Here is a 15,403-nt window from a genome sequence, read left to right as displayed (position 1 = left end):
ACGATGTGTATAAGAGACTGATATTGCTTAGCGACCTACGTAGGCCGGCTTACACGTGTTTCCTTAGGTAACCTTCCCGCTCTCCTTCTCTTCGTGGCCTTAAAAAGGTCAGGTCGTAATAGTAACCCTCTAATGAAGCTTAGTAAGACGTCGCCTCTAGATAGGATTGATCTATATCACTAAAGATTTCCCTTTCAAGTTTAACTAACTTATCCTGGGTACTATTTGGCTAGCCCTACCTAGCTAAGAGTGAGGACTTGACCCTCGATAGTATAATAGTCCTATATAGGTAAGATAAAGTCTTAAGGGAAATACCGAAGGAGACATCGAGTGTATAGTGGGGTATATAGGTTAGTGCGGCTTGGAGCGCTTCCTGTTCAACTATATATTGCTCCGTGACATCTGTGGTAGGAAGATCCGGAGAGAAGGCTGGACTGAGTTCAATCTCTCCCCTAGGTACAGCTTGGAACCAGCTAGAGGTGCAGCCGACAATGTGAAGACACTGGAAGATTTATAGTAGAGTCATACTTATAGAGTTTGAAAGCCACTATATTTAGCCTCTAGTCAACCTAATGACCGTCTTGTAGATAAGTAAACCTTCGTACCCTCTTCCCTAGTCCGCACCGCTGAAAACCTATTAGGTATGGTCAGCCGCGAATAGCATACTCCCCAATCTATTCACGATATAAGCTTACCTCGATCGTGGTTAATGTGATTGCGGCCGTAAGCAGCGCGTGCTTACTCTCATCTGGCTCTTCTGTCGACTGACACGTAGTTTGCTTGGCTGAGATTATCTTCTTGATCATAGAAGTGGCCTGTTCATGATGCTCCCTTACTTGATCTCGGTACAGTTGACGGTGGCTTGGTGTAAGTTGCGCTTTGTTGAGAGCAGCAACTGCCAAAATTGCGTGCGACAAGGCTTGCTTAGCAGGTGAGTTTCGAGCTTGGACTGCAAGCGGGAGATAGAGTCGAAGGTAGGTATTCATTGTCGGGGCCGAGGTTGGCATCATCATCTCGCAAACATGGGTTCGGTAGTGTTGAAGCAATTCGCGATTTTCCGTCGACAACTCGGGCCCACCTATGTATGCGGGCGGAACTCTATTGAGGATCTTCTCCGGCATCAGAGCATGCGATAAGACGTGTACCGTTCTGGAGGACATTCCAATACCATAATCAGGTGTCATCCACAATTTCCTTTTCCGGTCGGGTCCCGGTTCATCTGCAGTGACGCGATGCACCCGTTGTGGGGTACACAGCGTTGTAGGGGTTTCCGGTTGAGTGTCCGACTGAAGACTTGCTGGAGAAGGCAGACGGAAGGAGAAGCCAAAATAGTCCTCGTCGTCCAGCAACCTCGTCATTGTCGCCAAGTCTGGCCATGTGAACGGAGTCTGAGACTCATTGTATTGGTCGACAAGTTGAACGGGGCCTTGCGCAAGGACATCAGGATCAGGCCAACTTTGCCCGTTGAGCATTGGACGACTCTCGGGGAGGCTACTTTCCATCAATGTCGCAGGACAAGCATCACTGAAGTTTGGTAAAGGCCGTTGAGAGGGTCTTGGTGCTCGATCCGATAGATCCTCGTGGATGGAAGCCGCCTTATAACCGCCGCATATGTACCGTCGGGATCTCTCGCAATTATGGCAAGTCGGCTCGTGAAGATCACACTGGCATAATTAGACGGCCTCCCAGCTGCCGATGGCTTAAGCGCGAAACGCACCTTGATCTTTCTTATGTGGCAGTTGTGGCAGCCCTTTTATTCGTTTAGCAGGGGCATGAGAACGAATGCTGAAAACCTGGGACTTGCCGAAAAGACCTTGCCTCCCCGTCGCCGCTTTCGAGGCGGCAGAGACGTCTCCGTGTCATTAGCACCGAAGAGAAAATCTGAACCTGGGTCGCCGTCAGTGGTACACCAGAAGTTCTGGAGGCGTGGTCCACATACTGAATGGCATGGAGATTGAGCCCTCAACTGCTTGCTGACATTCAGTGGAGAACAGATCTACCGCAGAAGCTCGTCAAAATGGTTGAGGAACCAGAGTCGCGTGTAACGCGAGGACAGTTATCATCGAAAGTGAGAACGTGTGAAGTTGGTTGTAGGGTCTGGAAACTCTATTCCATCAAAAGGAGGGCGCCAGGCCGCTGTTTTCCGGAGACTTGGCGTTGAGGACGCGAGGGCATCTATCTATCTGCACTCACCAACCATTGGACTTCAACCGGGAGTTGACCAAGTTCAGCCGAGTGCGTTATCTATGACGATCTGTCGGCTCTCGGCAACCCCACAGGGCGTAATGTAACATGAGCCATTCGCGCCGAAGATTGATCCACTTGTCTCCCCCAGATTTGAAAATGTTTCCTTCTCTGGCTGAGAAGCTGTATGCTTCGCAACCTCCAATCAATACCTCCAGTGTCTGGAAGTATGTCTCTGTCCTCTCGGTGCACGGGCACATTTGGCTAACTGGTCTCAAGCCGAACAGAGGTACGACCTATCGACGGGTTTGTCTATGCCATAAGCCCCTTCAACTTCACGGCACTCGCCGTCAACCTGGTCATTGCGCCTCTGATTGTGGGAAATGTGGTCGTTTGGAAACCCAGCCCGGGAGCGATTTACTCAAGTTGGCTCTTCAATGAGATCATGATTGAAGCCGGGTTGCCGCCGGGCGTTTTGCAATTCCTGCCCGGTGATGCTGAACTTGTGACTGGAGCCGTTTTCTCGAATCCAGACTTCGGAGGACTGCATTTCACAGGAAGTACAGTTGTTTTCAAGAGCCTCCTCGGCAAAATCGGCTCCAAAATGGACTTTTGGAAATCGTATCCGCGTGTCGTCGGTGAGACAGGTATGGATACTTGCCTCCCCCAAACCACATTGAGAACACGATTGACCGTTTTTACTTAGGTGGGAAGAACTTCCATCTGATTCACTCTTCCGCCGCTGTCAGGAACGCCGCGCTGAAGTCGGTACGAGCAGCCTTTGAGTACCAGGGTCAAAAGTGCAGTGCTCTATCTCGAGTATATGTCCCAGCCTCCCTAGCCGACTCTTTTAAACGTGTCTTGGTTGAGGAGACCGAGGCCCTCACAATGGGTGAAGCTTTCACAGATTTTATTGGGCCTGTCATCAATGAAACAGCCTTCAAGAGGGTCACGGGCTATATTCGTGAGGCCATGGAGTCTCCCGGTATCACCGTTCTTGCTGGTGGCCAGTTCGACGACTCCAAAGGATGGTTCATCAGGCCGACCATTGTCGAAACCCAAGACCCCATGTCCAAATTCATGAAGGAAGAGATATTTGGCCCGTTCATGTGTGTCTACACCTACGATGACAAGGATTTTGGCCCCACTATCTTCCGGCTGATTGACGACACGACCGAATATGCACTCACTGGTGCCATATTTGCGAAGGATCGAGCAGCGATCATTGAGGCGACCGAAGCGCTCCGGTTTTCAGCTGGCAATTTCTACATCAAGTAAGTGACGCCTCATTACTTCAGCGCCGTAGTGACTGTAACTGACAATGGAAGTGATCAATGTACCGGTGCGATGCCTGGACAACAACCGTTTGGTGGCTCTCGAGCCAGTGGAACCAATGACAAGTGTGGTACAGTGGGGTTGTTGAGTCGGTTTACATCTCAAAGAACGATCAAGGAAAATTTCCACGTCATTGACAGCGTCTTGTATCGGTCCAACATGGCATAAAGGAGCTCAAGTCTCGCTCTTATGACACGAGAACGATGGCTGCTGTCGACAAAAGTGGCTGGGATTCCTTCACCCGCAATGGGTACGAGGTACATAATAATGGGTACCTTGAGGGCCCTAGATAGGCAAAAACGAACTATTCACATTCGACAGCTTCCTTGTTCAGTCACAGCTGCACGCAGGTGCCTATCGGCTCCCTTGTTGGCAAGGGATGACTACCGTGGCGCCAACTGCGTATGCAAAGTAACTGAGCCGTGCCCGCAGGTATGACCAATGCTAGAAATCCCTCGGGAAGCAAGGACAGACCCACCTTCTCCCACAATGGTCACGCTCCAAGATTGATACTGCTTAATGCAGCCATCTGCGTAGTCACCTGATCTCTAGTATTGACCTTCGCTCGGCTTCAGATCTTGTTCCGTCCCACTGCTATCTATCGAGTCTATCATTCATTACTAATTGCGTGACGTGACGACTATTCAATAGTCGGGGCGAATCCTTTGACAAGATGGGACAAGTATGGATGGGTTTACGCAAACACTTCTCGCCGAGACTACTGCTCGCTCCGAATGAATGGTCAATCTTGCTGCGAACAGAACAGGCGCGGACGCTCCGTGCGGGTTTTCTGAGGTCTCTAATGAGGGCCCCGGTTGGTGCCACCGCGCCTGATTCTTTGGACAACACAAGGCCGAGGTGGCGGGCCTCTTATCTCGCGCAAAGCTCGATTCCAAAAAGCATTCTTTCTTGCCTCCCCTCAAACAAAACCAAAATGTTTCCAAGTATCAGATTGTGAACAAATGGTTCCCATCGTCGAGGATTGCGCTGAAACCGTGATTCTTTGCAGAGCAGAAAGTCACCGCTGTCCAAGATCATGATGGCCAAAGATGTAACCCAGTCGATCGCCGTCAATCCGACGGCGGTCTTCCACCGTTCATTGACCAAGACGTATCCAAAAGCTGTCCACGGTGATGGCGTCTACCTGCAGGATGAATACGGGCGACGAGTGCTTGACGGCAGCAGCGGTGCCGCTGTCTCTTCTGTGGGCCACAACAACAGGAAAGTTATAGAAGCAATCGTGCGACAGGCCGAAGCAATGTCTTTCGCCCACACCTCATTTTTCACCAATGATCCGTCCGAGGAACTGGCTGCCTTGATCATCGCGAAGAATCATGGGGCATTCTCAAAGGTCATGTTCCTGACATCAGGTAAATCCTCACTCGATTGTTGAGTCCGACGCATGCGCAGCAGGGTAATGGCGTTTCCCAGGCTCTGAAGCAGTCGAATCAGCCCTTAAACTGAGCCGGCAATACCATGTGTGTAACGGTGATCCCAAGCGTAACAAAGTCATCGGGCGTCAGTATGCTTATCACGGAAACACTCTCGGAGCTCTGGCCGCAGGCTTCAACCCCCAGCGTCGGGAGACGTTCGCGCCATTCTTGTGCGACACTGCTTTCCACCATGTCTCGCCATGCTCATATTCCCGAGATGCCAAGGACGGGGAGTCCGCCAGCGAGTATACCAAGAGGCTGCTTGCTGAGTGGGATCGGAAGTTCCAAGAACTTGATCCATGCACCGTCGCAGCCGTCATCATTGAGCCGGTGGGAGGAGCTACGCTTGGGAGCCCTCCAGCAGCCGAAGGCTATCTTGCGGGCTTGAGGCAACTTTGCGATAAGTACGGAGCCTTGCTTATCTACGATGAAGCTATGTATGGGATGGGCCGCGTGGGAACGTACCACGCCTGGGAAGCCCTCGGCGGCATACCGCCAGACCTCCAGGCTATCGGCAAAGGGTTGGCCGAAGGTTATCAACCGCTCTCTGCTGTCCTTTTGAACGAGAAAGTCTACACCACGCTTGCCGAAGACAGCGTCGCCCACCCCTTCGTGAGCGGACATACCTACCAAGCCCACGCTATTGGTTGCGCGGCAGGGTTGGCTGTCCAACGCATCTTGACTGATGAGAATCACGACCTGCTAGCCCACGTCAGGAAAATGGGAGTCGTGTTGACTCGGCTTTTACGGACGTGCCTGCCTTCGGAAGTATTGAAAGATATCCGGGGCCTAGGTCTGTTCCAGAGCATCGAATTCGCTTCCGTCGACCGCAGTGGCCGGCCTCTGGCAAAAGAGGTATCAGAACTATCGTTTATGAATGGTGCGGCAGTCTATCTATGCTCTAGTGCTGTGGATGCCATCATGCTCGCCCCGCCGTTCATCATCAGCGAAGAGCAGGTCAGGGAATTGGTGGATGTGGTTGTCAAGTCAGTACGTCAAGTTCTAGAGCGACGCGTAGCTGAGGAAGTATAACACTTGTAAAAGGGGAATGCGAATGGATGGGAACAGCGGACACCGAGCACACTGTAGGCCGACGCCACCTCGGCGAGCAACAGGCGTTGTGGGAGTACGGGTAAAAAGTTGGCTTGAAAAGGAAACACGATCGTCACCATGTAATCCGGACATGCTCCCGTTAGTGAAAAGCATAGATTCGCTTACTTCTCGCAAGCCGAAGGCTGAAGAGTATGGAGAATCTTTATTTGAGACTTCTCAGGAAACGACTGAATTGCTCGTCCTACATTGAATGCCCATGTGGATACCAACGTTGGAATAGATATGAATGGTGTGCGAAGACGCAAATGCCGGAAATCCGTTTTATGCGTCCTGCCCTTTAGTGCTGTCCTTCTTTTCCCCCAGCAATCTCGTCAAGATGTGTCCCTAAAACGGCCTGCCACAACGGCCTGTTCTTGTAGGCTGCCAACTGCGGCCCATAGCTGTCAACAGTCGTCCTCAATGCAAGGGCGACGTCACGGTCTTTCGTCACTTCCCTGATAGGCGTCACGTAGGTCCTGATTGAGAACACAATCGCTCTCGACTTCGGAAGGCGTTGTAGAAACTGCCTCTCGACCCGCAGGAACAAGTCGTCCAGCTCAACAGGATGTGCCCCATCAGGTTCTAAGTTATGATGGGAGTTGATGTGGAAGAGCTCCGAGCTATTGTCGATGGCGTAATTGAAACGCATAACGGGAGAATCTACTCTTAACCGTTGAAAGAAGCGATCCATCGACATCGCGAGCTTGTCTTCATACTGAGGGACTTTACCTGCATGGATTTCCCATAGAGAGAGGCCGATACGTTCCTGGAGCTTCCAGCCCGCTGTGGAAGAAGTCAGCACAAATTGAGGGGGATTGGATCCCGTGCTAGCTTACCAGGGAAGCAGTTCGCACCTGCTCGGAGACGAGTGATTCGCGGGTCTTCTTCATCTGGCTGCATAATGAACCAGTCCTCTGTAGACAGGAGGCCCATGACTTGCAGGGGGTGATAAGACTTCCAGGTGGAAGACTCCCTCCGTAAGTCCCATTTGTCTCCTGTTACCAGGTTGGCAATCCCGGTCGCAGTTGCTCGAAACATAGAAGGATAGCGCCGGGGTAACATGTCCGCCAGGAGATTCAGTGCCTCATGACAAGCTTCTTCGCTCCCTGGAAGGTATTGGATTGTCTTTTCAGGATGCTGCGTGAAGAGCTCCACTTTGTACCGATACCGCTCGAGATACTTGTGGTCAATTTCGACCCAGTCCTCCAAGCATGTCCGCTTGATGCCCATTGTGATGAAATGAGGACCATTGTGCCATGGTCTGTAAGGCGCTTCGGGTTGCGTCGTCCAGTCTAAATTCTCTTTGGGTTTGAAGTGCTCGAAGGAAATCGAGTCCCAGTCTGGTACCTTGTTAGCGCCCCCCGGTCATTCGCTTGGACCTTTGCCACTTACCTTGCTTCGCAGTCTTCTCTGCAACGCCGAGTTGTCGTGCTTGCCCTCCAGCTGAGCAGTCGGCCAGAACGACGGCTTTCCGACGTCGATCTTGGATGAAACTGAGAACGACGTAGCTGCAAAGCAGCGCAATGACCAGGAGTGAGCATGACAGGGGAGACTCACTTCCGGGCGTATTCTTCCACATTAGGAGGGCCTGGATGTTGAGCATCGTCAGGTTACGTAGGCGAACTTGTGTCAATGTGAACCATTACCCTGGGCAAACATTTTGATATCGCGCCCGGGACACCTGCAAGCCATCAAATGAAAGTCCTTATACGGCGACCCTCGCCAGAAATTTCGACAAGTTTCACCCTTCGCTGTGTCCGCAATGCGTTGTTGGAGTCGCGCTCTCGCGATGAGTGGACCCAGTGGAGATATTCACCTGCAGGTTCCAATTCGGCGTGACAAGATCCTCGCTTGTCCTTATCATTCGACGCGACGATCGTACCAAGGTTCGCTGCGAGAATTTGCGCCGAAAAGTGGTGGACAGGTCCGAGCGGTCGTATCCTTTTTTGTCGGATGGTCGCCAGATAAGACGCAGATCAAGCCATTGTCGTACAAGACGCTAGTCATACAGTATTACTTGACCTGCTCGAACCTCATTGTTGACGCTGGCCATCGACACCCCGCGTGAGGCTTGACACCACGGCTTGTCTCTGTAGTCCGTTCGCGACCATTGGACATGTTTTCCCGACCTCTACAGATATGGTGACCCCTTCGAACACAAAGACATGGTTGAAGACGCCTGTGGGATCGAACCTGCTCGCCCAAATCAGTGCCGACCCTGGATTGCCGCAGCCAAAGCCGACCGTGTCCTCGTGGCAGCTTCCACCTCACCCCGAGGTCGCCAAAATTCATTCCAAAGAACTGCCTCGCGTTACAGATTATCTGATCATAGGCTCGGGCATAGCAGGATGCGGTGTGGCCAAGACCCTGCTCGAACACCCGAGCTCAGGATCGGCGATAGTCACCGTGCTGGACGCTCGCGGATTGTGCAGTGGTGCCACTGGCCGCAATGGAGGTCAACTCGTCAAGCCATATGCTCTCCGGTTCGCTCAAGTGGCCGAATCATTCGGAGTTGAAATGGCGACCAAGGTAGCTCGTATGGCATTGCACACGTTGGAGGAAATGCATAAACTTGCGAACTCGTATGACGAAGACCTCAAGAAGGAGGCCAATGCACGAAGAGTTACAAAACGCATCGTCTATATGGACGAAGCTTCGTGGAACCGGGTGCTAGGTGCTGTCGACTTGTACGAGACTCACCTGCCAGAGGAAAAAGGGTCTTTCCGGTACGTGCCTAAGGAGCAGGTAGAATCGGTAGGTGACCCGCCTTCACACCGTCCCTAGGCCTTTCGTCCCTCTCCTTTCCCTCCGCGGCGAGTGGTCCCCCTGTTGGCTTGGCTAACACCACCATGAATCAGGAATGGAACGTGAAAGGCGGCTTTGGAGGATACCAATTTCCGGCCGGAGTTTGTTGGCCTTATCGACTGGTCACTGGTGTCTTCAAGCGCCTTTGCGACCTGTATCCGGGGAGGATCAACATCGAAACTCACACCCCCGCTACCACGATCCTCTATGATGCTGAGACGGACCCTAAATACCCATACACGGTGGTGACCCCCCGAGGCGTCATCCGCGCAGCTACCCTCGTGCACTGCAATAATGGCCACGTTGGCCATTTGCTGCCTCGCATGAGAGGTAAGATCTGGCCTATACGAGGAACGACGTCGGCTCAAAATGCTGGACCGATGTTCCCGGACCTGAGCAACAAGTGCTCGTGGACCTTCTTGTCTGACATGCATTACGACAAAGCCACTCGAACAATTCTGATGGGTTGGTGGTACGGTCTCCAAAATCCTCCTAACGGGGACATCTGGATAGGAGGGGACCACAAAAGAATCGAGGACGTCTTCACGGCCGACGATTCGACCATTGGCGATTACAACAGGGAGACCATCACCAATATTCTACCCACTGTGTTCAATCGAAAATGGGTTCCCGAAAAGCCCAAAATTAATGGAGTGTGGACGGGTGTCATGGCCCAGACGGCTGACACTCTCCCCTTTGTGGGGAAATTGCCCGACAGCATCACAGGGCGACCCGGGGGAAAGGAATGGATTGCGGCTGGATGGAACAGTTACGGCATGACCAATGGATTGACCAGTGGCGAAGCTGTGGCCAAAATGATACTCGGGGAAGCACCACCTTCATGGTTCCCTGAGGCATACTTGCCAACAGAAAAGAGGTTGGGTGGCTCGCTGATGGCGCCTGAGGCAGCCACTCTGCGTTTCTTGGAGCAGTCTGGGATAGGATCCACCTTGGAGACAAGTGAAGCACCCAGATCCAAGTTGTAGAGCAGGTGTCTCTCTTCTCGTGGCTCATGAGAAGCAGACGCTATTATATCACAACAACCGTGCGTGTGTATAGTTATCAGAATATCGCTGGGCAAAAACGCCGGGTGTTTGTGGTGTGCAAATTGGCGGCTGTGATCAGGTAGGTAGACCGAGAAGACAAAGTATAAACATCTGCATAATTAGCCCGGCTTCCAATCCATACTGTGTTCCACTCGAGAAAGCGCATTTCAACCAAAACGCGACGCCGCAAGGGAGTTAAGTAAAAGTGGTCTAGTTTGGCTACATGATCTGTAGTGCACCTTGGAGTGTGGTGCTGTCGATAGACCGGTATTCTGAGACCAGCTTAACCCATCTGATGATAAACCAGAGGACATTTCGCCCAGAGATTAACAAAAAACAGGAGAATCGTAAAGGAAAGTGTGCGCTGGGACACGTGCCCGGGTCATAAGATCTGGAGTAAATGGCATCCAGCACTCGACGCACGCAGCCCTCGAAGAGTGTTCAACAGTGTGATGGTGACAATGTATACGGTATATCGATGGTGTCCTAAGTCTCCTTCTTACAACTTGGAATGCATTTGGCCTTGGGTAGACCCACATATCTCGATGCCACGTCCCGAGGAGTTTTCCGTCCGTCTTACATGGCAATAGCTACAAATCCCACCAAGATCAATCGCCGAGCACCTGGCACAAGACTGTCGAGTCGTTCAAGCCTTTTCAACCACCCGGACCCCTTTGTCTCGTCCGATACCGACCAGTTGCAACATTTCGCGCCAGAAGCCAATGTCCTCTCCAACTAGGGTTGCTTCGTGGGCGTCGACGGCAGGACGCTCCCAGACTAGGTCCATCTCCGAAGGCTTGACAAATTTGGTGCGCTTGACAATCTTCCAGAAGCAGAATGTGACGGGCGCCAGCAGCAACAGAATGTAGTAGCTGAAGAAGGTATCATTGCTCCATGGGAAGACGAAGCTGGAGTATCCGAATGTCAGAAGCACGATCGGGAACCAGACAGCGTTGACGTATGACAAGTACGGCTGTGCCCAGCCTCGAGAAGGCAGGGTAGACCGGTCAATGCCCTGGGCCTTGAGGCCACGATAGAAGAAGATGTAAGTGATGATGATAGTCAAATAGTTGATCAGGCCACCGGCGGTTCCAAGAGATACGAGCCTGTATCGACAGTCAGCGCTTTGGTCACACAATGCAGAGAACATGGATCGATTGTCCGTACCAGTAATATACTTTGGACGAGCTATTGCTCAGTTGTAGGAAAGCAACAGCCGAGAATAGCAGGGTCGCTGCCAAACAATAGATGGGTATTCCTGATTTGGTGCACCGAGGGAAGATTTTGGGCGCCTGGCCTTGCTTGGCCAGCCCGTACAGGGCACGGGTTCCACCGTAGAGGTAGTTGTTGCCGGCGGAGATGATGCTGGTGAGAAGCAGAGCATTAATGATACTAGGCAGGGCGGTAATGCCCATGTTTCGTGCAGCTATCACATACGGTGAGGCTGCGCCGGTGCCAGCTCCGGGTTTGGTGCCGTTGAGCACGCCCAGCAGGGTCGGATCGTTGGCGGGAAGGACGATTCCGATACACAGGGCTGACCCAACGAAGAAGATGAGGAACCGCCAAAACATGGTCTTGTATGCGTTCTTGACCGTGACCCGAGGATTGAGAGCCTCTCCGGCCATGACGGAGACATAGTCCGGGCCGGTGATGATATAACTAGCCTGAAAGTAGCAAGCGAGGAAACCTTCAAACCTGCCCAGGCTACCGGTGTGGATATACTCGAGGAAAGCGCCCTGTCGTATGGATCGGGTTATCAGTATGCCATCACGAGCGGGTTTCGTGGAAACGTGGATGTTATATCTTACAGGGTTGTTCCAAGTGCGGAAGCCGTAAGCGTCATGCTGCGGATTGCCACCGACCATGGTGACGAAGGTGAAGCAGAAACAGATGGCGAGCAGCAGCACTTTTCCTGTCGAAAGCCAGAATTCAGCCTCTCCATAGTAGTTGACTGCAACCGCATTAAGCAGACTAGAAGTTCTCTTGCTCAGCAGGATATCCTCTGGAACGAGCAACACGCCCATAAAGACTCACGTATATAGCACAATCATTACGCAAATGACTGCAGCAATGGGGATGTCGTCGCGCCAAAATCCCAGGATCAGGCTTGTGCTGACCATTTCAAATGGAATTCCCAAGGCAACGTAGATATAGTAATTCCATCCGACCATGAAGCCAAGTGCTGGGTCAACCCATTTGCTAGCGTGTTGAATGAAGGCTGCCGGCACGGGCATGAAGGTGTCCATTTCGGCCGAGCAGGCAGCTGTGATGGCCTGGAACCAGATATGAATAAAGTACCCCAGAAGTAGACTTCCGGGTCCACCGTGTGACAGCGCGCCACCCATTGCGATGAACAGCGCGCCTCCAATTGTGCCGCCAATAGCGTTCAATTGGATCTGACGGTTGTTCAGGCGACGCTGGACCTTGAACGTAGCGTTGCTGCCCAAGGTCTCAGTCACAATAGCCCCAACATTGTGGCGGGAGTTGCCGTCCTGAGTTGAACTCGCATCGAGAACAGAGGTTGTGACCGTCTCCTTTTCCATGGCCAGCTCTTCGGTGGGCCCAGTGGCCTCGTTGGATATAGGTGATACCATGGCTACTCCGAGGCCTTGGACTGATTAGGACGCTCGCAAACTGACAACTGTTCTCCGACAAGGTAGCAAGGCGTGGGTCAACACCGGAGTTCAAAAAAGGTCACATAGGTATTCTGCGGACACGGAAGAAGTTTCTCGAAGTCTATTACCCTTGTGCACCTGTAGCTTTATACTGAAGTACTTGGTGGTTTCTGGGTTTGTGGTATTTCAGCTATCAGCCTCTGGCAAAGGCTGAAGTGTAGATAAACTCGTCCCAGTCAAACCGAATTGCATGAGCGCCCCAGACCCGCTCATGATAAAAGCTAAGGTCGCATCAAGGCTGAGCAGATATGCCCCGTTGCCTAGTGCCTTTGTTCGCTGCGAACAAGATCGGGCGCAATCGGCATTGGTCTTATCATGTGGGGCTCGCGTGAAAAACTGACAACAAATTTCAAGGCCAATCAGAACAGGTAACGTCAATAGATGGATAATGTCAAGCCTTGGTATAGTACATTGACCACCTCTCTGAATTGGCAGACAGGCTGAGTGAACCTGAAGACATGGCTACACACAACTATCTCGAAGCGTCGGCAATTGCCCAGGAGAGGAGGGCGGCGAGCATTGCCGCCTATTACGAAATTCCTGCATGGTGCGAGGAAAGGTTACCACACAACTTGACCGATTTCTCTCTTCGGCCAGGCTCTTACTATACCGATCACGAAGTCGAGATAATTCGATCGGAGGCCAATGTTATCCTCGAGAAGATCAAGGGCAAGATATGGACAGCCCTAGAAGTTGCAAAGGCGTTTTGCAAGGCTTCTGCTCTCGCTCAGGAACTCGTATGGCTCTCGTTCTCCGAATTCTAGTCCATGTCTGCTGATCATACTAGACGAATTGTGTCACAGAAGTCCTGTATCCAGAAGCAATTCAAAGTGCGCAGTTTCTTGATGACTACCTCTCCCGGACAGGAAAGACCGTCGGGCCACTACATGGTCTGCCCATTTCGTTGAAGGACTGTTTTGTCACAGCGCCTCATCCTTCTAGCAACGGGATGGCAGCATTCGCGAATGAGCTAACCTCGAAGGATAGTCTACTTGTGACTATACTACGAGACCTTGGTGCTATATTCTATGTCAAGACAAACGTCCCCGTTGCAAGGATGATGGCCGAAACTAACAACCATGTCTGGGGTGAGACTCGCAATCCACTGCATAAAAAACTTAGCCCAGGGGGGTCGAGTGGCGGAGAAGGTGCGCTAATAGCGTTGTATGCATCACCACTGGGTGTCGGGACCGATATTGGTGGTTCTGTCCGCATTCCATCCGCTTACTGCAATTTATTTGGCTTGAAGCCAAGTTTCGGCCGATATCCTCACTACGGTGCAAGGCCAAGTATTCCAGGTCAGGAATTTATTCTAGCGGTTAACGGCCCCATAGCTCGGTCAATTGAAACCCTGCGACTCTACTCCGAGGCAGTCCTATCGGAGCAAGCTAGACCCTGGGAATATGACATTAAAAGCCTGCCAATTCCTTGGAGAAAAGACGTAATACAGCCACCTGGTCGTCGAATGAGGTTTGGTATTATCAGTACGCACGACGGACTCGTGCACGTTCATCCCCCGGCCGAACGAGCTCTCGCCAATACGAAGGCGGCCCTAGAGAAACAGGGTCATGAGATTATTGAATGGTCTACTGAAGACCATAAGGATTTGATTCGGGTACAAGATATATGGTGAACTACTCTTGTTCATGCTAACGGAGTTTCACTAGGAATTTGACGACGGACTCTTCAACTTAGGTGGAGCCGCAATCATGGACCTCGTTAAGGCATGGGGGGAGCCTGTTTTTCCTTGTATGCAGGGCTATGCTCTCGCTGCTGAAGCAGAAGAAATATTAGGAGCCGCGACAATAAGGTCCATGGTCGTCAAACGGAACGAACTCCAAAAGGCCTATCTGGATCGTTGGAACGCCACCGTAACGGAGGGAAAGCCCCGAATTGATGGTATCATCTGCGCGACAGCCCCATGGACGGCACCTCGACTTGGACAGACACAACAGAATTTCTACATTGGATCTACCAGTTTTGTGAATTTCCTGGGTAGGTGTTTTCCCAAAAAGTCAACCTCTGAGGGCTTTACTCACCAGCCTCCCAGACTTCTGTGCTTGCACCTTCCCGGTCACATTTGCAGACAAGGAGCTTGACAAAGCTAGAGATCTCGGTTCTAACTTCGCGCCCTTGACGGATCTCGACGGTAGAATCCAGGCCGATTACGACGCTGAGTTTTACCACGGAGCACCAGTCGCGTTGCAGATTGTCGCTCGCCGCCTGGAAGAGGAGAAGTGCCTTGAAATGTGCGAAGTGATAGACGCCGCTCTTAAAGCATCATGATTATCATAGGGTAACTTCTAGAGGCATCCTACCTATATAGGCCTATACTAGAACCTAAGGATCACGTCGGAGCGTAGTCTACCTAGCGTTGACTAAATTAGATTACGACCTAAGTTAGCTTAGTAGTACTACTCTATTACGAACCGCCTTAGACCTTAGTCAAACGACCATACCTACTATCAGGGAGGAAACTATACTAACCTCATGAGGGAAAAGGACATAGCCTGAGTATAGTAGAAGTACTTAGTGGCGCTTAGTTCGCTAGGGACTAAGTAGTACTAAGTGTAGTATACTAGGTTAGGTAAAGCGCGCTTAGTTATAATTAGTCTCCTTAGTACTAAGTATGACTAAGTAACACTAAGTACGAGAAAGTATTCAACTAGGGCGAGGCTCTTAGCTAGAGGTATTAACTCGTACGGCGGTGGGCATACTAGTAGGGGTAACGGCTATCGCTCAATAATAATAATAATAATAATAATATAGAAGGTCCTAATTAGATAGGTTCTATAACTAGATAGATAACTTAATTACTCTCTACTCGTACATC

At 51.4% G+C, this 15,403-nt stretch overlaps 7 protein-coding genes across 7 annotated transcripts; 4 read left to right on the top strand and 3 right to left on the bottom strand.

Annotated features, from left to right (window-relative positions):
- Positions 1-674: 674 nt before the first annotated feature.
- On the bottom strand, positions 675-1,358 carry AYO20_11709 (hypothetical protein; the record flags this gene model as incomplete). The annotated part of the gene is made up of 1 exon (XM_022649926.1): positions 675-1,358. One exon carries the CDS (start codon positions 1,356-1,358, stop codon positions 675-677), a length of 684 nt encoding a protein of 227 aa, XP_022494105.1.
- A 985-nt stretch (positions 1,359-2,343) lies between these two features.
- On the top strand, positions 2,344-3,687 carry AYO20_11708 (1-pyrroline-5-carboxylate dehydrogenase; the record flags this gene model as incomplete). Its single annotated transcript, XM_022649925.1, has 4 exons — positions 2,344-2,411; positions 2,464-2,831; positions 2,891-3,458; positions 3,513-3,687. 4 exons carry the CDS (start codon positions 2,344-2,346, stop codon positions 3,685-3,687), a joined length of 1,179 nt encoding a protein of 392 aa, XP_022494104.1.
- An 871-nt stretch (positions 3,688-4,558) lies between these two features.
- AYO20_11707 (hypothetical protein) lies at positions 4,559-5,984 on the top strand (the record flags this gene model as incomplete). Its single annotated transcript, XM_022649924.1, has 2 exons — positions 4,559-4,889; positions 4,951-5,984. The coding sequence occupies 2 exons, from the start codon at positions 4,559-4,561 to the stop codon at positions 5,982-5,984; spliced, it is 1,365 nt and encodes a 454-aa protein (XP_022494103.1).
- Positions 5,985-6,342: 358 nt separating this feature from the next.
- Positions 6,343-7,703, bottom strand: AYO20_11706 (hypothetical protein; the record flags this gene model as incomplete). The annotated part of the gene is made up of 5 exons (XM_022649923.1): positions 6,343-6,827; positions 6,881-7,384; positions 7,437-7,537; positions 7,602-7,632; positions 7,691-7,703. 5 exons carry the CDS (start codon positions 7,701-7,703, stop codon positions 6,343-6,345), a joined length of 1,134 nt encoding a protein of 377 aa, XP_022494102.1.
- Positions 7,704-8,183: 480 nt separating this feature from the next.
- On the top strand, positions 8,184-9,835 carry AYO20_11705 (hypothetical protein; the record flags this gene model as incomplete). Its single annotated transcript, XM_022649922.1, has 2 exons — positions 8,184-8,798; positions 8,903-9,835. 2 exons carry the CDS (start codon positions 8,184-8,186, stop codon positions 9,833-9,835), a joined length of 1,548 nt encoding a protein of 515 aa, XP_022494101.1.
- A 706-nt stretch (positions 9,836-10,541) lies between these two features.
- AYO20_11704 (General amino acid permease AGP2) lies at positions 10,542-12,489 on the bottom strand (the record flags this gene model as incomplete). The annotated part of the gene is made up of 3 exons (XM_022649921.1): positions 10,542-11,001; positions 11,063-11,866; positions 11,930-12,489. The coding sequence occupies 3 exons, from the start codon at positions 12,487-12,489 to the stop codon at positions 10,542-10,544; spliced, it is 1,824 nt and encodes a 607-aa protein (XP_022494100.1).
- A 539-nt stretch (positions 12,490-13,028) lies between these two features.
- AYO20_11703 (hypothetical protein) lies at positions 13,029-14,856 on the top strand (the record flags this gene model as incomplete). Its single annotated transcript, XM_022649920.1, has 4 exons — positions 13,029-13,307; positions 13,358-14,185; positions 14,238-14,565; positions 14,621-14,856. The coding sequence occupies 4 exons, from the start codon at positions 13,029-13,031 to the stop codon at positions 14,854-14,856; spliced, it is 1,671 nt and encodes a 556-aa protein (XP_022494099.1).
- Positions 14,857-15,403: the final 547 nt, after the last annotated feature.

The sequence above is a fragment of the Fonsecaea nubica genome (genome assembly GCF_001646965.1).
Source record: "Fonsecaea nubica strain CBS 269.64 chromosome Unknown Scaff187, whole genome shotgun sequence".
In the NCBI taxonomy this organism is placed as follows: Eukaryota; Fungi; Ascomycota; class Eurotiomycetes; order Chaetothyriales; family Herpotrichiellaceae; genus Fonsecaea; species Fonsecaea nubica.
Note: the sequence above shows the minus strand (reverse complement) of the source record. Positions and strands in the feature narration are given on the sequence as shown.